At 46.6% G+C, this 26,348-nt stretch overlaps 1 protein-coding gene across 3 annotated transcripts in view; it reads right to left on the bottom strand.

Moving 5' to 3' along the window:
- aplp2 (amyloid beta (A4) precursor-like protein 2) overlaps nucleotides 1-25,732 on the bottom strand; it is a 64,281-nt gene extending 38,549 nt beyond the window's left edge. For 2 of the 3 annotated variants that reach the window (XM_079514388.1, XM_079514389.1), the window contains exons 1-6: nucleotides 25,624-25,732; nucleotides 13,334-13,602; nucleotides 12,144-12,367; nucleotides 10,975-11,142; nucleotides 6,058-6,191; nucleotides 605-679 (exon numbers count right to left, since the gene is read on the bottom strand). In XM_079514388.1, the coding sequence (XP_079370514.1) occupies nucleotides 605-679; nucleotides 6,058-6,191; nucleotides 10,975-11,142; nucleotides 12,144-12,367; nucleotides 13,334-13,602; nucleotides 25,624-25,671 (918 nt within the window). In that variant the 5' untranslated portion in view covers nucleotides 25,672-25,732. The remainder of the gene's footprint in view (nucleotides 1-604; nucleotides 680-6,057; nucleotides 6,192-10,974; nucleotides 11,143-12,143; nucleotides 12,368-13,333; nucleotides 13,603-25,623) is intronic. The other variant, XM_079514390.1, reaches the window with a different exon arrangement.
- Nucleotides 25,733-26,348: the final 616 nt, after the last annotated feature.

Raw genomic sequence — 26,348 nt, 5'->3', positions numbered from 1 at the left:
GGGTTAATATTCCTCCCAAAACAATGGTGGACATTGCAAATGACAGAACTGGATAAATAATGAGGCAAAACTGCTTTACAGGGTCTTTGGCACACACTTATAGCTATAATCCCTACGTTCTATGTCTGTTGACTCCATCTCCCGGCCATCTGCAGCCACCAGCAACCATTGCAGAGGTGCTACATATACAGATTGCTTAAAATAACGTTAAGTCCAGGATTGTAGATTTAAGGCAGACGGCTTTAATTCACACTTCCTAGGACATTTAGAGCCCTTTCAACTTCTATCGGTACAATAAAAAAAATAAAAAAAATGATTAAAGCACTCGATTTCACTTGTATTATGTCTCGGTCTCTTCGCAAGGCTTATCGGGGGATTTTCGAGGACTCTCTGAATGAAGATTCAGAGAGCAACGTGTCCCAATTTAACCTCGCAGTGGTAAAGATAGTGCGGGCGGGAGGGAGGAGAGTAGAGGGATCTTTATTGGGACAGGGAGCGAGGGACTCAAGTCCTTTAAAAGCTATCGTATCTCCACCCAAACAAAGAGGCACAGCGGCAGGCTGCGTCGTCCCCCCGGGGGACACGAGGGGATCAGTGTTCTTACCTGGATGAGTGTCTGTCTCTCCGCCTTGGGCAGGTTCTTTGCCTGGCGCTCAGCCTCCTCCCACTCTTTCCTCACCTAGAGGGACAGCCAGACAATGAGAACAAGCAAACAGCAGCAGCACAAGTCAAAGCCGAGGGACTACCGAGACAATAATCTGATGATCCCCATGAGTCCCGCGGTGTGAAGCGAAGCGTTGAGTATTAGAACACAGAACACAATAATAAATCTTCAATTTTCTATAGCGCTAGTCACATCAGACGTTGCGGGCGAAGTGCTTCACGGCCGCGGCGATGACAGCAAAGGGTTCACCACTCCTAATGTGTGTTGTATAAAGAGGTATATCAGGAGGAGGGGCACAATAATAGTGAATACAAGTTTATAATAATATGTATAAAGAGGAACAGTCAGGACAGTATACCAATCTAACTATACAAAGTTACGGTTTGTTGTCCGTCTGTGTGCCTGGATCAGGCCCAAACGACACACACCCACACATGGCGATCAACAGCATCGTGCAAATTGATGTCGGTGCAAATCGCTGTTGTTAAGGTATGGTTTCTGTTGTGTGTGTGTGATGTCACACCAAAGCTCGATCAGCGACAGAGAGAGAGAGGGCTAGGTAGGGAAAGAGGAGGCAGGGAGGGAGTGTGAGTAGAGTTCCATCAGAGAGAGAGAGAGAGAGAGAGAGAGAGAGAGAGAGAGAGAGAGAGAGAGAGAGAGAGAGAGAGAGAGAGAGAGAGAGAGAGAGAGAGAGAGAGAGAGAGAGAGAGAGAGAGAGAGAGAGAGAGAGAGAGAGAGAGAGCGGGAGAGAGAGAGAGAGAGCGGGAGAGAGAGAGAGAGAGAGAGAGAGAGCGGGAGAGAGAGAGAGAGAGAGAGAGAGAGAGAGAGAGAGAGAGAGAGAGAGAGAGAGAGAGAGAGAGAGAGAGAGAGAGAGAGAGAGAGAGCGGGAGAGAGAGAGAGAGAGAGAGAGAGAGAGAGCCTCTTTCACCCACGCAATAACATGGCCAGTGCCAGGGGTACCGAAATCTGAGCAGACTGATCAACACTTCCTGAAAGTGACACATCAGTGCAACAACCCTGGCTATTCTGGGCAAGCTGATTTTCTACATCTCTTGAATTGTATAAAGAGCCATATCGGTTGTCACTTTACTCCACCTTTAATACCTAGAACAAATGCCCTTAAGAGAACAGTAATGTATAGAGCAGGAGCACATTGGAATGAGCTCCCTCCACATATTATAAACCTAGAGAACAGTAATGTATAGAGCAGGAGCACATTGGAATGAGCTCCCTCCACATATTATAAACCTAGAGAACAGTAATGTATAGAGCAGCAGCACATTGGAATGAGCTCCCTCCACATATTATAAACCTAGAGAACATTAATGTATAGAGCAGGAGCACATTGGAATGAGCTCCCTCCACATATTATAAACCTAGAGAACATTAATGTATAGAGCAGGAGCACATTGGAATGAGCTCCCTCCACATATTATAAACCTAGAGAACAGTAATGTATAGAGCAGCAGCACATTGGAATGAGCTCCCTCCACATATTATAAACCTAGAGAACATTAATGTATAGAGCAGGAGCACATTGGAATGAGCTCCCTCCACATATTATAAACCTAGAGAACATTAATGTATAGAGCAGGAGCACATTGGAATGAGCTCCCTCCACATATTATAAACCTAGAGAACAGTAATGTATAGAGCAGCAGCACATTGGAATGAGCTCCCTCCACATATTATAAACCTAGAGAACAGTAATGTATAGAGCAGCAGCACATTGGAATGAGCTCCCTCCACATATTATAAACCTAGAGAACAGTAATGTATAGAGCAGGAGCACATTGGAATGAGCTCCCTCCACATATTATAAACCTAGAGAACAGTAATGTATAGAGCAGGAGCACATTGGAATGAGCTCCCGCCACATATTATAAACCTAGAGAACAGTAATGTATAGAGCAGGAGCACATTGGAATGAGCTCCCGCCACATATTATAAACCTAGAGAATACATCAAGCTTTAAAAAGAAATTGAAGGCAGCAGTGATTAGGAAAGAAATCATGTTTAGTTAGATTGGCGAGTGTTTGATTTCAATTAAAAATAATACGATATACAATGTTTAGTTTGTACATTTGTTGTAATGTAATATATTTTCTAGAATGCATGAAAGACTGAACGCTTCAATTATTTTTGTTTTGTTTTGAACTACGTAATGACAGAATTACATTGTATTATGTTTTAATTTGATTGTATGAGTGTTTGGACCCCAGGAAGAGTAGTCTTCACTGTAGTGAGGACTAATGGGGATCCGTAATAAACAATATCATTCCTACCATTTTAGGCGGGAACCCCTTTTGGTGTTAGCATCATGTTATGCTTTAGCTATTGAAAAATAGCAGATCTACAAGCTCATAGCGCGCCACCGAGTGGCGCGCTATGAGCTTGTAGGTCTGCTATTTTTGAAAAATCGAAGAACGACTGACATAGAAACATAGCTTTTTCAGAAAACTGTCAGGATGTAGAAGACATTTATAGAATCTGATCTCAGGTCAAAATGGGTTAACGGTATAGAGAGGGTATATAATGATATTACGTTATAGAGAGGGTATAATGATATCCGGTCCGGTACATCAGGATGAGGATATAATAATAGGACAAACGTGGAGGAGAGAAACGCGGTGTGCTCGGGGAGTCGGGGGGGAACGGATTAGATTGCAGACGGGGAGATGCGAGGAGGTGCTTCTTCTTCAGAAACACAAGTGTGTTTTCACTTCATGGTGACAGACTAGTGTGATCGAGCACAGTGTTGGCTAGAGCAGCAGCAGCATCCAATCACGTGGCCACAGAGGTCTGAAGGTATGCAGGACGGTCCGTCGTGCCAGTCAAATATTACGTCACTAATTATTTACCCCCTATCTGGGGATTACCAATTAAATCCTGTAGTATCGTTGCTGCCGGGAGGAAACCTCATAACTCCATTTTTGAGGGGTTTATTTGGCATAAATCACTAGGCATGTAACGATACACTCAACTCACGATACGATACGCATCACGATATGAGGTTCACGATAGGACTTTTCACGATATTTACCACACAGTTATTTTCCAGACAAATGACCGAAACATCTTTTTTTTTAAATTATGTATCTTCCCCCCCAAGCTTTTTTCACAATTTTTATTTAACTACATTGCAAAAGTAGCATTACTTTTCATGTAAAATTACTTAATTTCTGTGAAACAACTGTAAACATGCTTTCATGTTTAAACCTAGCTCGAGTTAACATTTCTTCTTTTCTTTGATGGCATCTTAGGTTAGATGTAGACATATTTGACAGTGCAGAAACATAATTGCCTTCCTTGATGTATTAATTAATAACGACCATCACCTGTGTCACAGACACATACAGCTCCCCTCTGCAGGCCTCTACTACTGAATGGAGTCTGTCTCATTTCTCTCCGAAAGCACGTGAATATGATGGAATATGATTGCATCACACACTAGCCCCCCTAAAAAAAAATCGATATTAATTTTTAATAAATCGATACATATCGTCGGGATATAATATCGATATACGATATATCGTTACATGCCTATAAATCAGTGCTATTGAACACCCTTTACGTCTGTGTGTTGTTCCATAAATCAGTGCTATTGAACACCCTTTACGTCTGTGTATTGTTCCATAAATCAGTGCTATTGAACACCCTCTACGTATGTGTGTTGTTCCATAAATCAGTGCTATTGAACACCCTTTACGTCTGTGTGTTATTCCATAAATCAGTGCTATTGAACACCCTTTACGTCTGTGCGTTATTCCATAAATCAGTGCTATTGAACACCCGTTACGTCTGTGTGTTATTCCATAAATCAGTGCTATTGAACACCCTTTACGTCTGTGTGTTGTTCCATAAATCAGTGCTATTGAACACCCTTTACGTCTGTGTGTTGTTCCATAAATCAGTGCTATTGAACACCCTTTACGTCTGTGTGTTGTTCCATAAATCAGTGCTATTGAACACCCTTTACGTCTGTGTGTTGTTCCATAAATCAGTGCTATTGAACACCCTTTACGTCTGTGTGTTGTTCCATAAATCAGTGCTATTGAACACCCTTTACGTCTGTGTGTTGTTCCATAAATCAGTGCTATTGAACACCCTTTACGTCTGTGTGTTGTTTCATAAATCAGTGCTATTGAACACCCTTTACGTCTGGGTGTCGTTTCATAAATCAGTGCTATTGAACACCCTTTACGTCTGTGTGTTGTTCCATTAATCAGTGCTATTGAACACCCTTTACGTCTGTGTGTTGTTCCATAAATCAGTGCTATTGAACACCCTTTACGTCTGTCTGTTGTTTCATAAATCAGTGCTATTGAACAACATTTACGTCTGTGTGTTATTCCATAAATCAGTGCTATTGAACACCCTTTACGTCTGTGTGTTGTTCCATAAATCAGTGCTATTGAACACCCTTTACGTCTGTGTGTTGTTCCATAAATCAGTGCTATTGAACACCCTTTACGTCTGTGTGTTGTTCCATAAATCAGTGCTATTGAACACCCTTTACGTCTGTGTGTTGTTCCATAAATCAGTGCTATTGAACACCCTTTACGTCTGTGTGTTGTTCCATAAATCAGTGCTATTGAACACCCTTTACGTCTGTGTGTTGTTCCATAAATCAGTGCTATTGAACACCCTTTACGTCTGTCTGTGTGTTGTTTCATAAATCAGTGCTATTGAACACCCTTTACGTCTGTGTGTTGTTTCATAAATCAGTGCTATTGAACACCCTTTACGTCTGTGTGTTGTTCCATAAATCAGTGCTATTGAACACCCTTTACGTCTGTGTGTTGTTCCATAAATCAGTGCTATTGAACACCCTTTACGTCTGTGTTGTTCCATAAATCAGTGCTATTGAACACCCTTTACGTCTGTGTGTTGTTCCATAAATCAGTGCTATTGAACACCCTTTACGTCTGTGTGTTGTTTCATAAATCAGTGCTATTGAACACCCTTTACGTCTGTGTGTTGTTTCATAAATCAGTGCTATTGAACACCCTTTACGTCTGTGTGTTGTTCCATAAATCAGTGCTATTGAACACCCTTTACATCTGTGTGTTGTTTTCGAAAATATTGAACCAATGGAAAGTAGTAAAAAAGGGCTTTGGACAAAACCTCTCGCTCCATTGGACCCTCAAAATGTCTGCTAAAAGCAACTAACTCCACCACCTCTCCCCCTCTCATGGAAGTAATTGACAATATATTAAAGTTACAACACCAACTTTGATGAGGCTGTATTGCTTTGTTTTAAAAATATATATTTCCTGAAAAATGTATATTTTTCATTTCCTGAAAAAATGAACATTTTGGAGTTACGAGGTTTCCTCCTGACAGCAGTGATATGGGACTTGGGAGGGGGAGCAAAATGCGGCATCTCTCACCCTCTCCATGCGGTTGCGGTGCCTGATCTCCAGCTGTTCCTTGGCCCTCTGGAAGCGACTGTGCTCTTTGTCGTCAGCGGGGGTCTCGAAGTAGATGTCCACGTCGTCTGTGGGCTGGGGGGTGGGGGGCACGGCTGGGGGAACAGAGACACACAGCTATAGAAGTCCACGCCATATTTGTTTTTTCGGGTTAAGACAAGACACAGTTGCGCACATCGACCGAGACCCAGACGGACAACGTTATAGGTCAGTGGCGTTCCAATCAACGGGGCTGAAGGCCGCCAGGCTTTCCCCTCCAGTCTGCCACTGCACCAGCTGAGTTCACTAACGAACCAACCAGCCACGCCCTCAAAACGCAACGGCAGAGAAGTAAACGCTGACATCAGCTGGTGGGTGAAAGCCTGCATGGCCCCCTCAGCCCCTCAGCTGGTGGGTGAAAGCCTGCATGGCCCCCTCAGCTGGTGGGTGAAAGCCTGCATGGCCCCCTCAGCTGGTGGGTGAAAGCCTGCATGGCCCCCTCAGCTGGTGGGTGAAAGCCTGCATGGCCCCCTCAGCTGGTGGGTGAAAGCCTGCATGGCCCCCTCAGCTGGTGGGTGAAAGCCTGCATGGCCCCCTCAGCTGGTGGGTGAAAGCCTGCATGGCCCCCTCAGCTGGTGGGTGAAAGCCTGCATGGCCCCCTCAGCTGGTGGGTGAAAGCCTGCATGGCCCCCTCAGCTGGTGGGTGAAAGCCTGCATGGCCCCCTCAGCTGGTGGGTGAAAGCCTGCATGGCCCCCTCAGCAGTGGCGTGCACAGACATTTAGAGGGGCAGGTGCTCAAGTTAAAAAAGGGCACCTTGTGCAGCGCGTGGAACCGGCCGGTTGCCTTAATCCATTTTGGGCGGGAACCCCTTTTGGTGTTAGCATTATGTTATGCTTTAGCTATTGAAAAATAGCAGATCTACAAGCTCATAGCGCGCCACCGAGTGGCGCGCTACGAGCTTGTAGGTCTGCTATTTTTGAAAAAAAATGTCTTCTTTTTTTCAAAAGGGCACATTGCCAAAAGGGCAGGGGGTGCTCTAGCACCCCCTAGTGTCTATCTGTGCACGCCACTGCCCCTCAGCCACTCTGTGATTTGTGCATCACTTGGAACAGACGAGACAGACAGAAGCGCGGCGGACAGACAGACAACCTTATAGCTGGCAGCAGAGAGGATTGAAAGTGAAAAAAAGGAATCAAAAGCTGCAGAGAAATACACTCCGAACCCCCCCCTTCCTCCCCCCCCCCCCCCCCCCTTCCTGCCCCCCCCCCCCCCCTTCCCCCCCGGTAACTCTGAGGGAATGTGACAGTTCGTTCGTTCCCTTCCCGTGGCTTTCATCTTCCCAGTCAGCTCTTCTCTAGAGTTCTGACAGTTCTTGCGTCTCCGCCGCTAATGGAAATATCTCCGCGCTTGACAGGCTGCGTTGCCGGGCCGATGGCCACAGGCCATCATCAGCGCCTGTACAGTCACACGGGGGGGACCTCACTCTCACCCTGCTCCTCCTGATCACCCCCTCCACCAAACAATAATGTCCCAAACAGGAGGAGACCTATAGTTGCTTCAAAACCCTCCAGCCTGAGTGAGACGGTTTCTTTTCCTTTTATCGTTCTGATCTGGGATCAGCTCAGTGAATACTGCAGTACTGACACTGCATTTTACAGTAGTTCTCTTTTACGTATTGATCCTTTTGTTAAAAGTTGAATTCCTGCAATGAAGGAAAAAAAAACTGCATGAGGAAACGGGTGAATATATTTAAAATTATTAAAGGACCACTTCACCACTTTTGAACTTAGCTTCATAATTGGTCCTCACTAATGTTCATGATAAAACACAATTTGTTTCTACTCAGTCTCATAGGAGGGCTGTGGGCAGTTCAGAAACCCGTCCACCAGTGACATCATCGTTAGGCAGATTTATTTTTAAACAAGATTTTTTTTAAACATATTTAGATTTTTATTATCGTGAGAACTTGACTGGTTTCTGAACTGCCCACAGCCCTCCTATGAGACACAGACTGGTTTCTGAACTGCCCACAGCCCTCCTATGAGACACAGACTGGTTTCTGAACTGCCCACAGCCCTCCTATGAGACACAGACTGGTTTCTGAACTGCCCACAGCCCTCCTATGAGACACAGACTGGTTTCTGAAGTGCCCACAGCCCTCCTATGAGACACAGACTGGTTTCTGAACTGCCCACAGCCCTCCTATGAGACACAGACAGGTTACTGAACTGCCCACAGCCCTCCTATGAGACACAGACTGGTTTTTGAACTGCCCACAGCCCTCCTATGAGACACAGACTGGTTTCTGAACTGCCCACAGCCCTCCTATGAGACACAGACTGAGTAGAAAATAATTGTAGTATTTTATCATGAACATTAGTGAGGACCAATCATATGAAAGCAGGTTGAAAAGTGGTGAAGTGGTCCTTTAACAACAGAAAGGCCAGAAATTTACGTTTTACTGACCATACATGGAACTGCTCTACAAATCCCCGAAAATCTGACCGCTTCTTGGGCGTGAACCGGGGCTGAATTCCTTAACGATTAAAGGACCACTTCACCACTTTTCAACCTATCTTTATATACTAGGTCCTCACTAATAATCATGATAAAATGGCACCATTTTTTTCTACTCTGTCCGTGTCTCATAGGAGGGCTGTGGGCAGTTCAGAAAAAGTTGCAATGCGAAAATGGAAGCCATTGTTCTCACGATAATAAAAATCTAAACATTTTTGTAAAATAGTTAAAAAAAAATCTGCCTAACGATGATGTCACTGGTGGACGGGTTTCTGAACTGCCCACAGCCCTCCTATGAGACACAGACAGAGTAGGAAAAAAATTGTGCCATGTTATCATGATTATTAGTGAGGACCTATTATATGAAGAGATGTTGAAAAGTGGTGAAGTGGTCCTTTAACCGTCTCTGTGTTAACCATTTAAACCCTGTAAGTACTTTGCTGATCGGGGCCCCCCAGGGGTCTCTACTTGATCCCCTTCTTTTACCCTCTACACCAAATCTTTGTCAAAATTAGCCAATCTGCTATCTCAGAAATCTTCACTACGCATTGTTCAATTGTAGATATCTTCGATGGATATTCACCTATTTTAGTTGAACGTCCCCAACTGTTACTATGCCCATGCCTAGTATGGGGACACTAGTGCTCAAGTGGTTAACCCATTCTGGACGGGAACCCCTTTTGGTGTTTTAACTAAGCATTTTGTTATACTTTAGCTATTGAAAAATAGCAGATCTACAAGCTCATAGCTTGTAGGTCTGCTATTTTTGAAAAATCGTGAAAATGCGGCACAAATCTTTGAATATATATTCTTTCAAAGCGAACGTTTTGAACTCAAATCTGAGTGACGTGTCGTGTTGATGAAGACAGGTGGCTGACGAGCAGACAGATGGACTGACAGACGGGAGCACATAAACAATAAGCTGGAGTGAACAGAGCAGCGAGCTGAGAAAGAGACGGCCCAGAGGTTTACATGCAGGCTCGTACAAACTAAAATAAGCTACACAGGGAATGTTGAAATAACACTGTGGAGATGGACTTTTCCTCTGGAACAGTAACACTGCAATTACTTACAACAGCAGTGCGGTTTGGGATTCCTATTCGTCCGTTTCATCCAATTATATATCTGCATATTTTTTGTCAAAGTTGGCAAAAGTTAAAACGTTCCAGTGCGCTTGTGTGACAAGTGATTATGTTACAGAGATTTCTTGTTATATGTTGTCACAGCCGTAATTACCAATTAACCCATTTTGGGCGGGAACCCCTTTTGGTGTTAGCATTATGTTATGCTTTAGCTATTGAAAAATAGCAGATCTACAAGCTCGTAGCACGCCACTCAGTGGCGCGCTATGAGCTTGTAGGTCTGCTATTTTTGAAAAATCGAAGAACGACTGACATAGAAACATAGCTTTTTCAGAAAACTGTCAGGATGTAGAAGACATTTTTAGAATCTGATCTCAGGTCAAAATGGGTTAAACAGACACAAAGGACTACCACTACAGTACATGTGAGAAGAAGATGGTTAGTATGGTGAGGGAGAGGAATTTGAAGGTAAAAAATGTAGAACAGGTGGTCTAAATCTAAATCTATGTTCCCCTAAAGCAGTGATTCTCAACTCCAATTCAGGGGAGCCGGGGTACTGCTGGTTTCCATTCAGGGGAGCCGGGGTACTGCTGGTTTCCATTCTAGCCGTCTAATCAGGGACTCATTTTAGTCCTGGAGCACCAGGTGAATTAAATTGAAACCTTTGCCGATTTCCTACATTCCATTGTTCTGATGTCACAGGTTTATACTGTGTGGGGGGGGGGGAAATTATCATATGCCGTTTGTAGATTTCTCCGGCAGAATGTAATGTCAAAAACACATCGTTTCACATCAACAGGCTTAGGCCTGATGACGTGAAACGATGCCACGCACGCATCAGAACAACAGATGTTTTTGGTAGAATAGAAAAATGGTAGTATTCTGGGCTCCCATGACCAGAAGTGAGAATCACTCTTACTTAACCCCTTGGTGTTAGCATTATGTTATGCTTTAGCTATTGAAAAATAGCAGACCCACAAGCTCATAGCGCGCCACCGAGTGGCACGCTACGAGCTTGTAGGTCTGCTATTTTTGAAAAATCGGAGAACGACTGACATAGAAACATAGCTTTTTCAGAAAACTGTCAGGATGTAGAAGACATTTTTAGAATCTGATCTCAGGTCAAAATGGGTTAAGTGTGTGTACGTACGGCAGTGACTCTTGTAGAGAGACAAAGAGAGAGAGAGGGAGAGGAGAGAGACAGGGTGTTGCTAGCTGGCCTGTAGAGAGACAAAGAGAGAGAGGGAGAGGAGAGAGACAGGGTGTTGCTAGCTGGCCTGTCGCCTGCGTGAGACTTACTGAGACGCTTGCACACCGCCATGCAGTACTCCTCAGAGTCGAAATTGTTGCGGTTGCCGGCACAGCCGCCGTACACGAAGCGCATGCACTTCCTCTGGCTCATGTCGAAGTGCCAGCGGGGCATGGAGGCACGGCAGGGGCCGGTCTCGGCCTCCAGGGTACACACCGCTGTGCCAGAGGGGACAGCCGTTAGCTACATCGGGCCACCGGGGGGGGCAGCACTCAACACCTTAGCCATCACCTTAGCCATACGGTATACTGGCCTGGCTAAAGCCAGACGCGAATCAGCACGTTGGCAAAAAAAGATTTGCCTGCCACACGACATTTGAGTCTGGCTTATTAGCCAGGCTAACGGTATACCCCCTGGAGACAGCAAACACTGCACAGCTCAACTTTAACAGATACAGCTGCCATGAGGTTTAGGAATAGGGAATTCTCCATCCTTGTAAATGCTATATACGCAATGTTCCTAGACTTTACCTGCATCTCTGAGGTACACATCGTAAACGTTATGGAAGGATGCCTATACAGTCTTTATAATCAAACACCCACTAAAACTGCTATCCCGGGATGTCAAAACGACAGTTTGAGTAATATAACATGTATGAAAACAGAACACATTTAACAAACAATATAAATATAACATAGTAAATATCAAACGTTTTGCAGCATCAGGTCATGGAAATGAAAAAAATATAATAATAATTAGCGGCCGTTTAGTCGCAAACGAGGCCAAAACGAATAGACCTCCAACTCGTACTGATGGATCAGAACACGATTCATCACGATCCCTCCTGCGTGCTGAAGAGGAGGGCATTCACTGGAGCGTGAGCACTCATCTAATTATAGACAAGGCTGATAGGACCAATTTAGACATTTGCCAATAGTTTTAAAAGGGCTGATTGTATTTGGGCCCTAGGCAAAGTGCCCAGGAAGCAGAGAGGGAGAGAGAGGAGGGGAAGTTGGAGAGAGAAAGAAAGGGAGAAGATGAAGTTGATGTTATCCTAGATTTATACTTGAGTCGTGCACAGAAAATAGCCGGTTTACAAGCTCACAACGATAGCTTGAAAAGAGAGGAGGGGAAGGGACGGGGAGAGAGGGAGAGGAGAGAGAAATACAGAAAGAGAGAGAGAGAGAAAGGAGAACACACAGTAATGTTGACGTCGTACCTTTCACTTCCTGCAGGCTCTTGCTGTCGTCGAGGCCCTCGGAGTCCTCGCCACCGCTCTTCCTCTCGTCTCCGTCGTCCTGTCGGTCGGCCTCTTCGTCCTCATACACGTAGTGGTAGCTCTCCTCGTCTTCGTCCTCCTCGTCTTCCTCTTCGTCGTCTACCTCTTCCTCCACGGGCGCTGCTGCCTTTTGGGTGGGCTGCTCGTCGGCGGGCGTCGCCTCGCTGATGGAGGGAGGGAGGGGGAGGTAAGGGGGGGTCAGATAGAGGTGGGGGTGGGGTTGGGGGGGGGAGAGAGAGGAGCGATTCATCAACAGCCGCGCAGAGTGACGGCGTGCAGCTGCCCCGGGTCACGGTCGTTGACACCGCAATTTATCCTGGCGCCTCCCTCCCTCGCCAAGGTAACCCGCAGCACGCGTGATGTGAATACAATACACACCAGACACACACAAACAAATACCCAGTATACACATTCCACCAGTGCACACATACCCCTGCACTGCAGTAGCAGTACTGTTACTTTGTTTTTAATATTACTCTAAGTGGAGGTAAGCTATTGATTGAAGTTTCTTATCGCATAATACTGTACATGGGCATATATATAATATCTCAAGAGGACAAAACACAAAAAAGCTAGAGAGCGAATTTCTATTTAGGTCCTTTGAGTCCAAATGTATGTACTGAGATCTACAGGAACATATGATCCATAATAGTTCTTTATGGTCTCTAGTGAACAATGGAGCTAATGGACTTAGAAGGCTTGCAGGCCACGATGGTCTGGACAGTCACATCCTGAATGTAACCATTTCAATAGGAATACATCCTACTAACCAATAATCTCTTCTCAGTTCAGTGTTGCTCTCTTGAGCGCTATCGCCATCTTTTCTTTATAAGATTTCTTCAAGATACGATTTCCTTCTGATTGTGACATGAAAGCATAATTGTAGGCTAGTGTAAGCCTTGCCTTTCCAAAAGTGAATTACAGTAGTCGAGTACAATCATCAAAAATCTCCTTGAGTGAAAGTAGAATCACACACACACACACACACACACACACACACACACACACACACACACACACACACACACACACACACACACACACACACACACACACACACACACACACACACACACACACACACACACACACACACACACACACACACACACACACACACGACAATGTACCTGGCCTCCACCACTCCCTCGTCTTCATCCAGGTCCATTTCTTGGATCTCCTCATCCTCTTCCTCCTCCTCTACGTCTTCTACCTCCTCATCCTCCTCCTCCTCCTCTTCTGCCTCCTTGGAGGGTGGGGCGGGCGGGGCAGCGGCGGCAGCGACCTCCACGGGCCGAGCGGAGGGGCAGCAGACGTACTCGGTGCCGTGGAACTTGTCGATTCCGCAGGGCAGCAGCATGCCGTAGCTGTGCAGCACCGTGGAGCTCTTGGCACAGGCCTGGCGGAAGCACACAGAAAATTAGCAATAAAGGCAATCTCCCACAGCAGAGGTGAGCCAGAGATTGATGGGGATTAAGTGCAGCTGTGCACCTCACCTCACACAGAACTCTTTGATTAACTCCATGACTGGGGGGGGGCCGTAATTTCACAGACTTGGCTGCAACCAAACTTTCACGACTTGATTTATACTTAAACTTTATACGCAGTGGAGAATACGGGGTGCGACACACCGGCTCACTACTAAGTGTAAATCAGGCTTTACTGAGTGGTGACCTTTCGTGGATGGGTATGACAAGGTGTCCGACTCCACCTGAGTGCAGGAGGCAGGCGACGATAATGATTTGCACTGCGAAAACCAGCCCTGAACAAAGGTTATTTTGCATAATATGCTGACGCGGTTTTAGAAATACAAAATATATACAAGAGGTAGTTCTGGACCAAGCGTTCCAATCAAAATATGCATTTTAGACATATTATCAATCACGATGAATTACATTTGAGCCGTATGGGCTTTTCACATGGAAACGATTGATGCTCTTAGTAATTCATTTTCAATGACAGAAGGTAGGGAGGCGTGGCCAATCTGACAGACGGAGCAACGAGCTCCTGTGAAACTGTCAAGTGTGTGCTCGCTTCTCGCACACAGCCTCGCACAACACACACACAGCCTCGCACAACACGCACACAGCCTCGCACAACAACACACACACAGCCTCGCACAACAACACGCACAGAGCCTCGCACAACAAGAAATGTAGGTCGACAAAAAAACTGTTTCCGATAGTGTTTTGATTCTAATGACTTTATAACAAAACTTGAAACAAAAAGGCAGGTGTACCGAAGCGGAGGGTTTGAGAGACACCCAAAACGAGGCCAAAAGCCAAGCGAGTCGCCTCCTGCACCGAGCAGTGTGATGGCCGCATTGTCCACTCAGCACTGTCCGAGTTGCATACCAAATAGGGTGGGAATCGGTTACCATCTATTTTGAAATTCCAATGCTGCAGCGCCAGTGGCCTTTATGCCCTGACCCAATGTTGCAGCGCCAGAGGCCTTTATGCCCTGACCCACTGCTGCAGCGCCAGTGGCCTCTATGCCCTGACCCAATGCTGCAGCGCCAGTGGCCGTTATGCCCTGACCCAATGCTGCAGCGCCAGAGGCCTTTATGCCCTGACCCAATGCTGCAGCGCCAGTGGCCTCTATGCCCTGACCCAATGCTGCAGCGCCAGTGGCCTTTATGCCCTGACCCAATGCTGCAGCGCCAGTGGCCGTTATGCCCTGACCCAATGCTGCAGCGCCAGTGGCCGTTATGCCCTGACCCACTGCTGCAGCGCCAGTGGCCTCTATGCCCTGACCCAATGCTGCAGCGCCAGTGGCCTCTATGCCCTGACCCAATGCTGCAGCGCCAGTGGCCGTTATGCCCTGACCCACTGCTGCAGCGCCAGTGGCCTCTATGCCCTGACCCAATGCTGCAGCGCCAGTGGCCTCTATGCCCTGACCCAATGCTGCAGCGCCAGTGGCCTTTATGCCCTGACCCAATGCTGCAGCGCCAGTGGCCGTTATGCCCTGACCCACTGCTGCAGCGCCAGTGGCCGTTATGCCCTGACCCACTGCTGCAGCGCCAGTGCCCTCTATGCCCTGACCCAGCTGATTTCAACCATTTTCTTCCCCTGCATCTTCTTCCCTGTCAGTTTGTTTTTTGTTGAGATTCAGAATTCATAGTTCTTCTACTCTTCTGCAACATCAAGTGAAACGCTGTAGACATAACATGATTTGCCACCCGGTAATAGCTGGAAAATTAGGCTATTTATGACGATAGTTTTACATGAATCTAGCACCGACCAAACAGGAGACTTTATACACTGACACCACGCTAGACAGGAACGCCCAAAAACGTCACATCCGGTTTTAGCCTGGGGTAAGAATTTTCTATGGCTGCCAATGCAACTTGGTCCAATCCTTAATCACATACGGACAAACATCTATGCCGATGCTATCTAACTTGCGGAGGTAGCGTGCCTTGTCCACGGGCAACAGATCTTTCAACGTATGGCATTGCAAATACGTTTGATAATCGCTACTCTGCTCAATAATGTTTTGAAAATGCCGCAAATTGCATTGCAGTGAACGAGCGCAAATCCCAACTTCCCCCGGGGGTGGGCGGAGTCACAGTTTGAGGCGCTGTTTACGCGCCGTGGTGTCAGTGTATTGTCTCTTCCTCAAAGCTGTGACTCAGTGAACTTCTGAGAAGACAAGGCTGACTGAGCTGATGTAAGACAGTTAAATCAATTCATGAACAAACAACAAACTCAATAATGTTATTTGTAACATTAATGTTAACAAACAATGCTGGCTAAGTTGCTACGCCAGATGTCAAATCAAAACTATGTCTTATGTTTGGAAGGCCAACTATGGTGGCTGCCGTTCGCCTTCGTTACATGAACCCATTTTGGGCGGGAACCCCTTTTGGTCATTATGTTATGCTTTAGCTATTGAAAAATAGCAGATCTACAAGCTCATAGCGCACCACCGAGTGGCGCGCTACGAGCTTGTAGGTCTGCTATTTTTTTTAAATCGAAGAACCACTGACATAGAAACATAGCTTTTTCAGAAAACTGTCAGGACGTAGAAGACATTTTTAGAATCTGATCTCAGGTCAAAATGGGTTAACATTACTATAGTCTATCATTAATTTTATTCCCTAGCAACCATCATGCCAAACAAGCAGTGGTGGCTGAAGGTTGTGAAGGCCAAACATTCATCATTCATGGTCCAAGGAGCCCCAAAACATACACTACGACTCCAGTACAGTGACTGTTTATGCAGGAGTATGAATAGAATAAATGATCTGCGACTCCAGTAGTGACTCCAGTACAGTGACTCCAGTACAGTGACTCCAGTACAGTGACTCCAGTACAGTGACTCCAGTACAGTGACTCCAGTAGTGACTCCAGTACAGTGACTCCAGTAGTGACTCCAGTACAGTGACTCCAGTACAGTGACTCCAGTACAGTGACTCCAGTACAGTGACTCCAGTACAGTGACTCCAGTACAGTGACTCCAGTACAGTGACTCCAGTACAGTGACTCCAGTACAGTGACTCCAGTACAGTGACTCCAGTACAGTGACTCCAGTACAGTGACTCCAGTACAGTGACTCCAGTACAGTGACTCCAGTACAGTGACTCCAGTACAGTGACTCCAGTACAGTGACTCCAGTACAGTGACTCCAGTAGTGACTCCAGTACAGTGACTCCAGTACAGTGACTCCAGTAGTGACTCCAGTACAGTGACTCCAGTACAGTGACTCCAGTACAGTGACTCCAGTACAGTGACTCCAGTAGTGACTCCAGTAGTGACTCCAGTACAGTGACTCCAGTACAGTGACTCCAGTAGTGACTCCAGTACAGTGACTCCAGTACAGCGACTCCAGTAGTGACTCCAGTACAGTGACTCCAGTACAGTGACTCCAGTAGTGACTCCAGTACAGTGACTCCAGTAGTGACTCCAGTACAGTGACTCCAGTAGTGACTCCAGTACAGTGACTCCAGTAGTGACTCCAGTACAGTGACTCCAGTACAGTGACTCCAGTACAGTGACTCCAGTACAGTGACTCCAGTACAGTGACTCCAGTACAGTGACTCCAGTACAGTGACTCCAGTACAGTGACTCCAGTACAGTGACTCCAGTACAGTGACTCCAGTACAGTGACTCCAGTACAGTGACTCCAGTACAGTGACTCCAGTACAGTGACTCCAGTACAGTGACTCCAGTACAGTGACTCCAGTACAGTGACTCCAGTACAGTGACTCCAGTACAGTGACTCCAGTACAGTGACTCCAGTACAGTGACTCCAGTACAGTGACTCCAGTACAGTGACTCCAGTACAGTGACTCCAGTACAGTGACTCCAGTACAGTGACTCCAGTAGTGACTCCAGTACAGTGACTCCAGTAGTGACTCCAGTACAGTGACTCCAGTACAGTGACTCCAGTACAGTGACTCCAGTACAGTGACTCCAGTAGTGACTCCAGTACAGTGACTCCAGTAGTGACTCCAGTACAGTGACTCCAGTACAGTGACTCCAGTACAGTGACTCCAGTAGTGACTCCAGTACAGTGACTCCAGTACAGTGACTCCAGTAGTGACTCCAGTACAGTGACTCCAGTACAGTGACTCCAGTACAGTGACTCCAGTAGTGACTCCAGTACAGTGACTCCAGTAGTGACTCCAGTACAGTGACTCCAGTACAGTGACTCCAGTAGTGACTCCAGTACAGTGACTCCAGTAGTGACTCCAGTACAGTGACTCCAGTAGTGACTCCAGTACAGTGACTCCAGTACAGTGACTCCAGTAGTGACTCCAGTAGTGACTCCAGTAGTGACTCCAGTACAGTGACTCCAGTACAGTGACTCCAGTACAGTGACTCCAGTACAGTGACTCCAGTAGTGACTCCAGTACAGTGACTCCAGTAGTGACTCCAGTACAGTGACTCCAGTACAGTGACTCCAGTAGTGACTCCAGTACAGTGACTCCAGTAGTGACTCCAGTACAGTGACTCCAGTAGTGACTCCAGTAGTGACTCCAGTACAGTGACTCCAGTACAGTGACTCCAGTACAGTGACTCCAGTACAGTGACTCCAGTACAGTGACTGTTGATGCAGGAGTATGAATAGAATAAATGATCTGCGACTCCAGTAGTGACTCCAGTACAGTGACTCCAGTAGTGACTCCAGTACAGTGACTCCAGTAGTGACTCCAGTACAGTGACTCCAGTAGTGACTCCAGTACAGTGACTCCAGTAGTGACTCCAGTAGTGACTCCAGTACAGTGACTCCAGTACAGTGACTCCAGTACAGTGACTCCAGTACAGTGACTCCAGTACAGTGACTCCAGTACAGTGACTCCAGTAGTGACTCCAGTAGTGACTCCAGTAGTGACTCCAGTACAGTGACTCCAGTAGTGACTCCAGTAGTGACTCCAGTAGTGACTCCAGTACAGTGACTCCAGTAGTGACTCCAGTAGTGACTCCAGTAGTGACTCCAGTACAGTGACTCCAGTAGTGACTCCAGTACAGTGACTCCAGTACAGTGACTCCAGTAGTGACTCCAGTACAGTGACTCCAGTACAGTGACTCCAGTACAGTGACTCCAGTACAGTGACTCCAGTACAGTGACTCCAGTACAGACTCCAGTAGTGACTCCAGTACAGTGACTCCAGTAGTGACTCCAGTAGTGACTCCAGTACAGTGACTCCAGTAGTGACTCCAGTACAGTGACTCCAGTACAGTGACTCCAGTACAGTGACTCCAGTACAGTGACTCCAGTACAGTGACTCCAGTACAGTGACTCCAGTACAGACTCCAGTAGTGACTCCAGTACAGTGACTCCAGTAGTGACTCCAGTAGTGACTCCAGTACAGTGACTCCAGTAGTGACTCCAGTACAGTGACTCCAGTAGTGACTCCAGTACAGTGACTCCAGTAGTGACTCCAGTACAGTGACTCCAGTAGTGACTCCAGTACAGTGACTCCAGTACAGTGACTCCAGTAGTGACTCCAGTACAGTGACTCCAGTACAGTGACTCCAGTAGTGACTCCAGTACAGTGACTCCAGTACAGTGACTCCAGTACAGTGACTCCAGTACAGTGACTCCAGTAGTGACTCCAGTAGTGACTCCAGTACAGTGACTCCAGTACAGTGACTCCAGTAGTGACTCCAGTACAGTGACTCCAGTAGTGACTCCAGTACAGTGACTCCAGTACAGTGACTCCAGTAGTGACTCCAGTACAGTGACTCCAGTACAGTGACTCCAGTAGTGACTCCAGTACAGTGACTCCAGTAGTGACTCCAGTACAGTGACTCCAGTAGTGACTCCAGTACAGTGACTCCAGTACAGTGACTCCAGTAGTGACTCCAGTACAGTGACTCCAGTAGTGACTCCAGTACAGTGACTCCAGTAGTGACTCCAGTACAGTGACTCCAGTACAGTGACTCCAGTACAGTGACTCCAGTACAGTGACTCCAGTACAGTGACTCCAGTACAGTGACTCCAGTAGTGACTCCAGTAGTGACTCCAGTACAGTGACTCCAGTAGTGACTCCAGTACAGTGACTCCAGTAGTGACTCCAGTACAGTGACTCCAGTAGTGACTCCAGTACAGTGACTCCAGTACAGTGACTCCAGTACAGTGACTCCAGTACAGTGACTCCAGTACAGTGACTCCAGTACAGTGACTCCAGTACAGTGACTCCAGTACAGTGACTCCAGTACAGTGACTCCAGTACAGTGACTCCAGTAGTGACTCCAGTAGTGACTCCAGTACAGTGACTCCAGTACAGTGACTCCAGTACAGTGACTCCAGTAGTGACTCCAGTACAGTGACTCCAGTACAGTGACTCCAGTACAGTGACTCCAGTACAGTGACTCCAGTACAGTGACTCCAGTACAGTGACTCCAGTACAGTGACTCCAGTACAGACTCCAGTAGTGACTCCAGTACAGTGACTCCAGTAGTGACTCCAGTAGTGACTCCAGTACAGTGACTCCAGTAGTGACTCCAGTACAGTGACTCCAGTAGTGACTCCAGTACAGTGACTCCAGTAGTGACTCCAGTACAGTGACTCCAGTAGTGACTCCAGTACAGTGACTCCAGTAGTGACTCCAGTACAGTGACTCCAGTACAGTGACTCCAGTAGTGACTCCAGTACAGTGACTCCAGTAGTGACTCCAGTAGTGACTCCAGTACAGTGACTCCAGTAGTGACTCCAGTAGTGACTCCAGTAGTGACTCCAGTAGTGACTCCAGTACAGTGACTCCAGTAGTGACTCCAGTAGTGACTCCAGTAGTGACTCCAGTACAGTGACTCCAGTAGTGACTCCAGTACAGTGACTCCAGTACAGTGACTCCAGTACAGTGACTCCAGTAGTGACTCCAGTACAGTGACTCCAGTACAGTGACTCCAGTAGTGACTCCAGTACAGTGACTCCAGTACAGTGACTCCAGTACAGTGACTCCAGTACAGTGACTCCAGTACAGTGACTCCAGTACAGTGACTCCAGTACAGACTCCAGTAGTGACTCCAGTACAGTGACTCCAGTAGTGACTCCAGTAGTGACTCCAGTACAGTGACTCCAGTAGTGACTCCAGTACAGTGACTCCAGTAGTGACTCCAGTACAGTGACTCCAGTAGTGACTCCAGTACAGTGACTCCAGTAGTGACTCCAGTACAGTGACTCCAGTAGTGACTCCAGTACAGTGACTCCAGTACAGTGACTCCAGTAGTGACTCCAGTACAGTGACTCCAGTAGTGACTCCAGTACAGTGACTCCAGTAGTGACTCCAGTACAGTGACTCCAGTAGTGACTCCAGTACAGTGACTCCAGTACAGTGACTCCAGTAGTGACTCCAGTAGTGACTCCAGTACAGTGACTCCAGTACAGTGACTCCAGTAGTGACTCCAGTACAGTGACTCCAGTAGTGACTCCAGTACAGTGACTCCAGTAGTGACTCCAGTACAGTGACTCCAGTACAGTGACTCCAGTAGTGACTCCAGTACAGTGACTCCAGTACAGTGACTCCAGTAGTGACTCCAGTACAGTGACTCCAGTAGTGACTCCAGTACAGTGACTCCAGTAGTGACTCCAGTACAGTGACTCCAGTACAGTGACTCCAGTACAGTGACTCCAGTAGTGACTCCAGTACAGTGACTCCAGTAGTGACTCCAGTACAGTGACTCCAGTACAGTGACTCCAGTACAGTGACTCCAGTACAGTGACTCCAGTAGTGACTCCAGTACAGTGACTCCAGTACAGTGACTCCAGTACAGTGACTCCAGTACAGTGACTCCAGTACAGTGACTCCAGATGCAGGACTCAGTGTACAATAGAATAAACGATCTTGTGAAATAACCATCACTTTTTATTGTGTTTATCAAATGAAATAAAATCCCTAACCACTTCAACAATTCAATACTTCCTTGTGTTCACATATAACTTGACTTTTTTTCCCCACATAACTTGACAGAGAATCTGACATACACAATACAATACAATATGTCTCAAATGATTTGGCTACAATAGCCAAGCCTTGTTGGTACTGGGGCTGGTACTGGTAGGGGCGGTGGTGGCTCAGGGGTAGAGTTTCCGGATGGTAACCGCAAGGTCGCCAGTTCGAACCCGGGCTCCCCCAGAGTTAGTGTCGAAGTGTCAAGCAAGACACTGAACCCCTAATTGCTCCCAATGTGCTGTGTTGGTTGGTACCTTGCATGCGGCTTCCGCCGCAATCGGTGTATGAATGCGTGTGTGAATGGGTGAATTGATGCACAATCTATGTAAAGCGCCTTGGATAAAGGCGCTATATAAATGCACCATTTACCATTTACTGGATGATTAGAAAAAATAAATTGTTTTTGTTGTTGTAACAATCGCTACTTTGGCACTGTGGAAAAATAACTCAAACTACCTTGAGGTTTGTGCAGACAGGATTGTGTTCATTCTTTCAATATGTGAAAAATGAAGATAGCATGTACTGTACTGTACCAGGGCAGGAATGTCATGTACTGTACCAGGGCAGGAATGTCATGTACTGTACCAGGGCAGGAATGTCATGTACTGTACCAGGGCAGGAATGTCATGTACTGTACCAGGGCAGGAATGTCATGTACTGTACCAGGGCAGGAATGTCACGGACATGCCTGTACTGTACCAGGGCAGGAATGTCATGGCCAGGCCTGTACTGTACCAGGGCAGGAATGTCATGTACTGTACCAGGGCAGGAATGTCATGTACCGTACCAGGGCAGGAATGTCATGTACTGTACCAGGGCAGGAATGTCATGTACTGTACCAGGACAGGAATGTCATGGCCATGTACTGTACCAGGGCAGGAATGTCATGTACTGTACCAGGGCAGGAATGTCATGGCCATGTACTGTACCAGGGCAGGAATGTCATGTACTGTACCAGGGCAGGAATGTCATGTACTGTACCAGGGCAGGAATGTCATGGGTGGCCATGCCTGTACTGTACCAGGGCAGGAATGTCATGTACTGTACCAGGGCAGGAATGTCATGGCCATGTACTGTACCAGGGCAGGAATGTCATGGCCATGCCTTCGCAGTTTGCCATATTTTGTGAAATAGGTTGAGAAGAACACGACGCAAACATTTAACCCATTTTGACCTGAGATCAGATAAAAAAAAATGTCAATGTCATTATCCATTCATTGCCAATGGGAATGTAATGTGTTTGTGTAGGACACAGTTTGTGGACACAAACCAAAAGCTGGATAAAGGAGGGCCCTCAAAAATAACATCATTAACCCTTTACTAATTGATCCATTTAGGCCTGAGATCAGATTCTAAAAATGTCTTCTACATCCTGACAGTTTTCTGAAAAAGCTATGTTTCTATGTCAGTTGTTCTTCGATTTTTCAAAAATAGCAGACCTACAAGCTCGTAGCGCGCCACTCGGTGGCGCGCTATGAGCTTGTAGATCTGCTATTTTTCAATAGCTAAAGCATAACATAATGCTAACACCAAAAGGGGTTCCCGCCCAGAATAGGTTAATTAAATCTGGTAATACATTTCTTACCAAGAATTTTCTTCACCAATGTGTTTGTAAGGGTGTCTACTAAAATATCCCACATTGGTTTCAATTCAACCCCCCCAAGGGAAATTTTGACTGCTGCTGAAAGTTGGGGTACCATCAACAACTAATCTATGGCAAAATGTTCTAATTTTCATTATACTTGAAGTAGCATGTGACGTGTCAAACTAGGGGGTTTTCATGATTCTGAACCCATTCCAAGCATTAGTTGTTTTTTTTGTGTGCCCGTCCAAGCATTAGTTTTGCATGAAAAACACTCCTTGGGCTAAATTCGGCCATAGCCACTTGCCCAAATGTGCTGACCTCATCACATTTTTGATGACAGCCATGGCCGTTTTTAGCCCAAGGAGTGTTTTTAGTGCTAAACGAATGCTTGGAATGGATTCAAACTGGAAACGGTTAAACTTCTGGAGAGGAGAGCTTCTCTTTTGATCCGTCTCTGCTGTGTCTGACAATCCAGTATATATATACGATCAGACGTTGAAACACTACCATGCAACCATGAAGCCAGTTCACTTTGTTTCAGCGAAGCTATCTGTGCTAATAACAGATCAGGATATTTGAGCACAGCAATACAGCAATGGTTGATCGGTTTGAACGTTGTAACATGTGGGTGTTAACACATTTTGTGCCCAAGACGTCTGTGGACGTCCTTGGTATTACCGCACGTGCATAGCCCAAGACGTCTGTGGATGTCTTTGAAAAAAAATATATATATATATATATATATTTTTTTTTTATTATTGTTTTTGTATTATTAAAGAAAATCAAAAAAATCAAAACCATTTTTTTTTTTTTTTGATACGTGGTGCCAAAGTTTGTGTTTTCGCCATTGAGAATGCATTTGGTGTTTAAATTAAATAACTCAAACTATAAAACATTTCAAAGTAAAAAGTTCCAGCATGTGTCTCCACAGTCAGCTGAATTATAAAATATTTAAAAAATATTTAAAAAATCACACCCGTGTGAACTGAGTGGTGTAAGGTTTTATATAGCATGATCAGCTGTGGTCTGACGTAATGTCAGATGTGAGGTATTATATAAGGTAAGGTATTATATAGCCTGATCAGCTCTGATCTGACGTAATGAAATCACACCTGGATGTGATTTCACAACTGGCTTTTTTTGTGCAGAGAAAATGACCACGGTTGCTACGGTCATCCAGTTCACCCGGGTGTGATTTAATTACGTCAGAAATTATTTTGAACATAGCAACCATGGTCATTTTTTTATGCACACAAAAGCCAGTTGTAGGAGTGGTTTACACCACTCAAAAATGTGAATGGATTTTCTAGGTGAAAGTGATTTTGGGCAGTTTTGCGTGGGCTCTCAATGTGTTAACAAACTCTGCATGTGAGCACTCTGGATAGGATACCCACGGCCCTCCTCCGCTCAGTAGGAGTTCTCACTGGTGCCTAAATCTCCCTGGTAAAGTTCAGGGTGTGGCTGGGAGCCAATAAGGAGACTGGACTATAGAGCTACTTTCTCTGGTGTGATCCGAGAGCCCCCCCCACACACACACACACACACACACACACTCCCAAGTTCCAGAGCTGCCCTCTGGGATTAAGCTGCATTACAGTCACAACGTTAATCTGATTAACGGTGGAGGAGATGGAAGGAACAACCATCCAGCCTGTGATCATCAGAGGGCCTCGGAGACTCAGACAGACAGAGAGAGAGGGGGGGGGGGGCATTGAAGAGAGGGGGGGGGGGGGGCATTGAAGATAGAAAGCCAGATGAAGGGAGGCAGGGCAAAAAAGAAACAATGATGAGAGAGCAAGAAAAGATGGAGAGAGGGAGAAAGAATGAGGAAAAGTAGAGAGAAGAAGCAAGCGAGAAAGAGAGGCAGAATAAATGCAATAGGGAAATGAGGAGAGAGAGAAAGGAGGGGCAGGAATAGGAGGGAGAGGGACAGAAAATAAGACGTTTTGAGAATTAGGAAGGGAGGCAAGAAAAGTACCAGGACGGAGAAGGATGAGGATGGAGAGGCGGAGCGAGGGGAGAAGATGAAAGAGAGTGATACTAGCAGAAAGGAAGATAAAGCCTCCCTACTGGAGGACCAATCAGCACTAATTGTATGGTGAGAGGGTGTGTGTAAATGGTGCATTTATATAGCGCCTTTATCCAAGGAGCTTTACATAGATTGTGCATTACATTCACCCATTCACACACCGATTGCGGCAGAAGCCATGCAAGGTACCAACCAGCACATCGGGAGCAATGTGGGGTTCAGTGTCTTGCCCAAGGACACTTCGACATGTAGACAGGAGGAGCCGGGATTCGAACCGCCGACCCATGGATCATTGGACGACCTGCTCTACCTCCTGAGCCACAGTCGCCCCCCCCTGTGTGTGTGTGTGTGTGTGTGTGTGTGTGTGTGTGTGTGTGTGTGTGTGTGTGTGTTTTTGTCTCCTTACCTCCTTAGCCACGCCGTGCCACTGCTGGTGGCTGACACACATGTCCATGCGCTCCTTGTGGAAGAACTTGCACTTCTCAGGAACCAGCAGCACGTCGCTGACGAACTCGCCCACTGAAACAACAACAACCAAAGCAAGCCATTAGTCACTGATCTGTGCCGGTTGTCTCCCCCCGCCCACCCAGCGCACGGTGGCTGAGCCCCGCCCACCCGGCGCACGGTGGCTGAGCCCCGCCCACCCGGCGCACGGTGGCTGAGCCCCGCCCACCCGGCGCACGGTGGCTGAGCCCCGCCCACCCAGCGCACGGTGGCTGAGCCAAGAGAGCCAGCAGAGGACTGTGTGGTAAGACGATTCCAATTCCAACTGCTCAGCACAATAAATGTTAACAGCTTCTTTTGGACAATCGGCATTTTCAGTCAGAGCAGCAAGTACGGCTCGGTTACCAAGGCATCTCAGAGAGGGTCTGTGTGTCTGGCTAATCACGCAAACTGCTGGAGCAATCAGTGCCCATCACTCACACACACACACACACACACTCACACTCACACTCACACTCACACTCACACTCACACTCTTATAATGAAAGTCACTGGGGCTCTGATCACGCGTCAAATATCATAGTCGACTCGACTGCCGTCATAGATAGGCTAACTCACGTCACAGACTGGCCACATAATATGAAGTTCAAGTCCCAGATCAACATTGGAGCAGGTAGTTCCCATGTG

Source organism: Electrona antarctica, assembly GCF_951216825.1.
Source record: "Electrona antarctica genome assembly, chromosome: 11".
NCBI lineage: Eukaryota > Metazoa > Chordata > Actinopteri > Myctophiformes > Myctophidae > Electrona > Electrona antarctica.
Note: the sequence above shows the minus strand (reverse complement) of the source record. Positions and strands in the feature narration are given on the sequence as shown.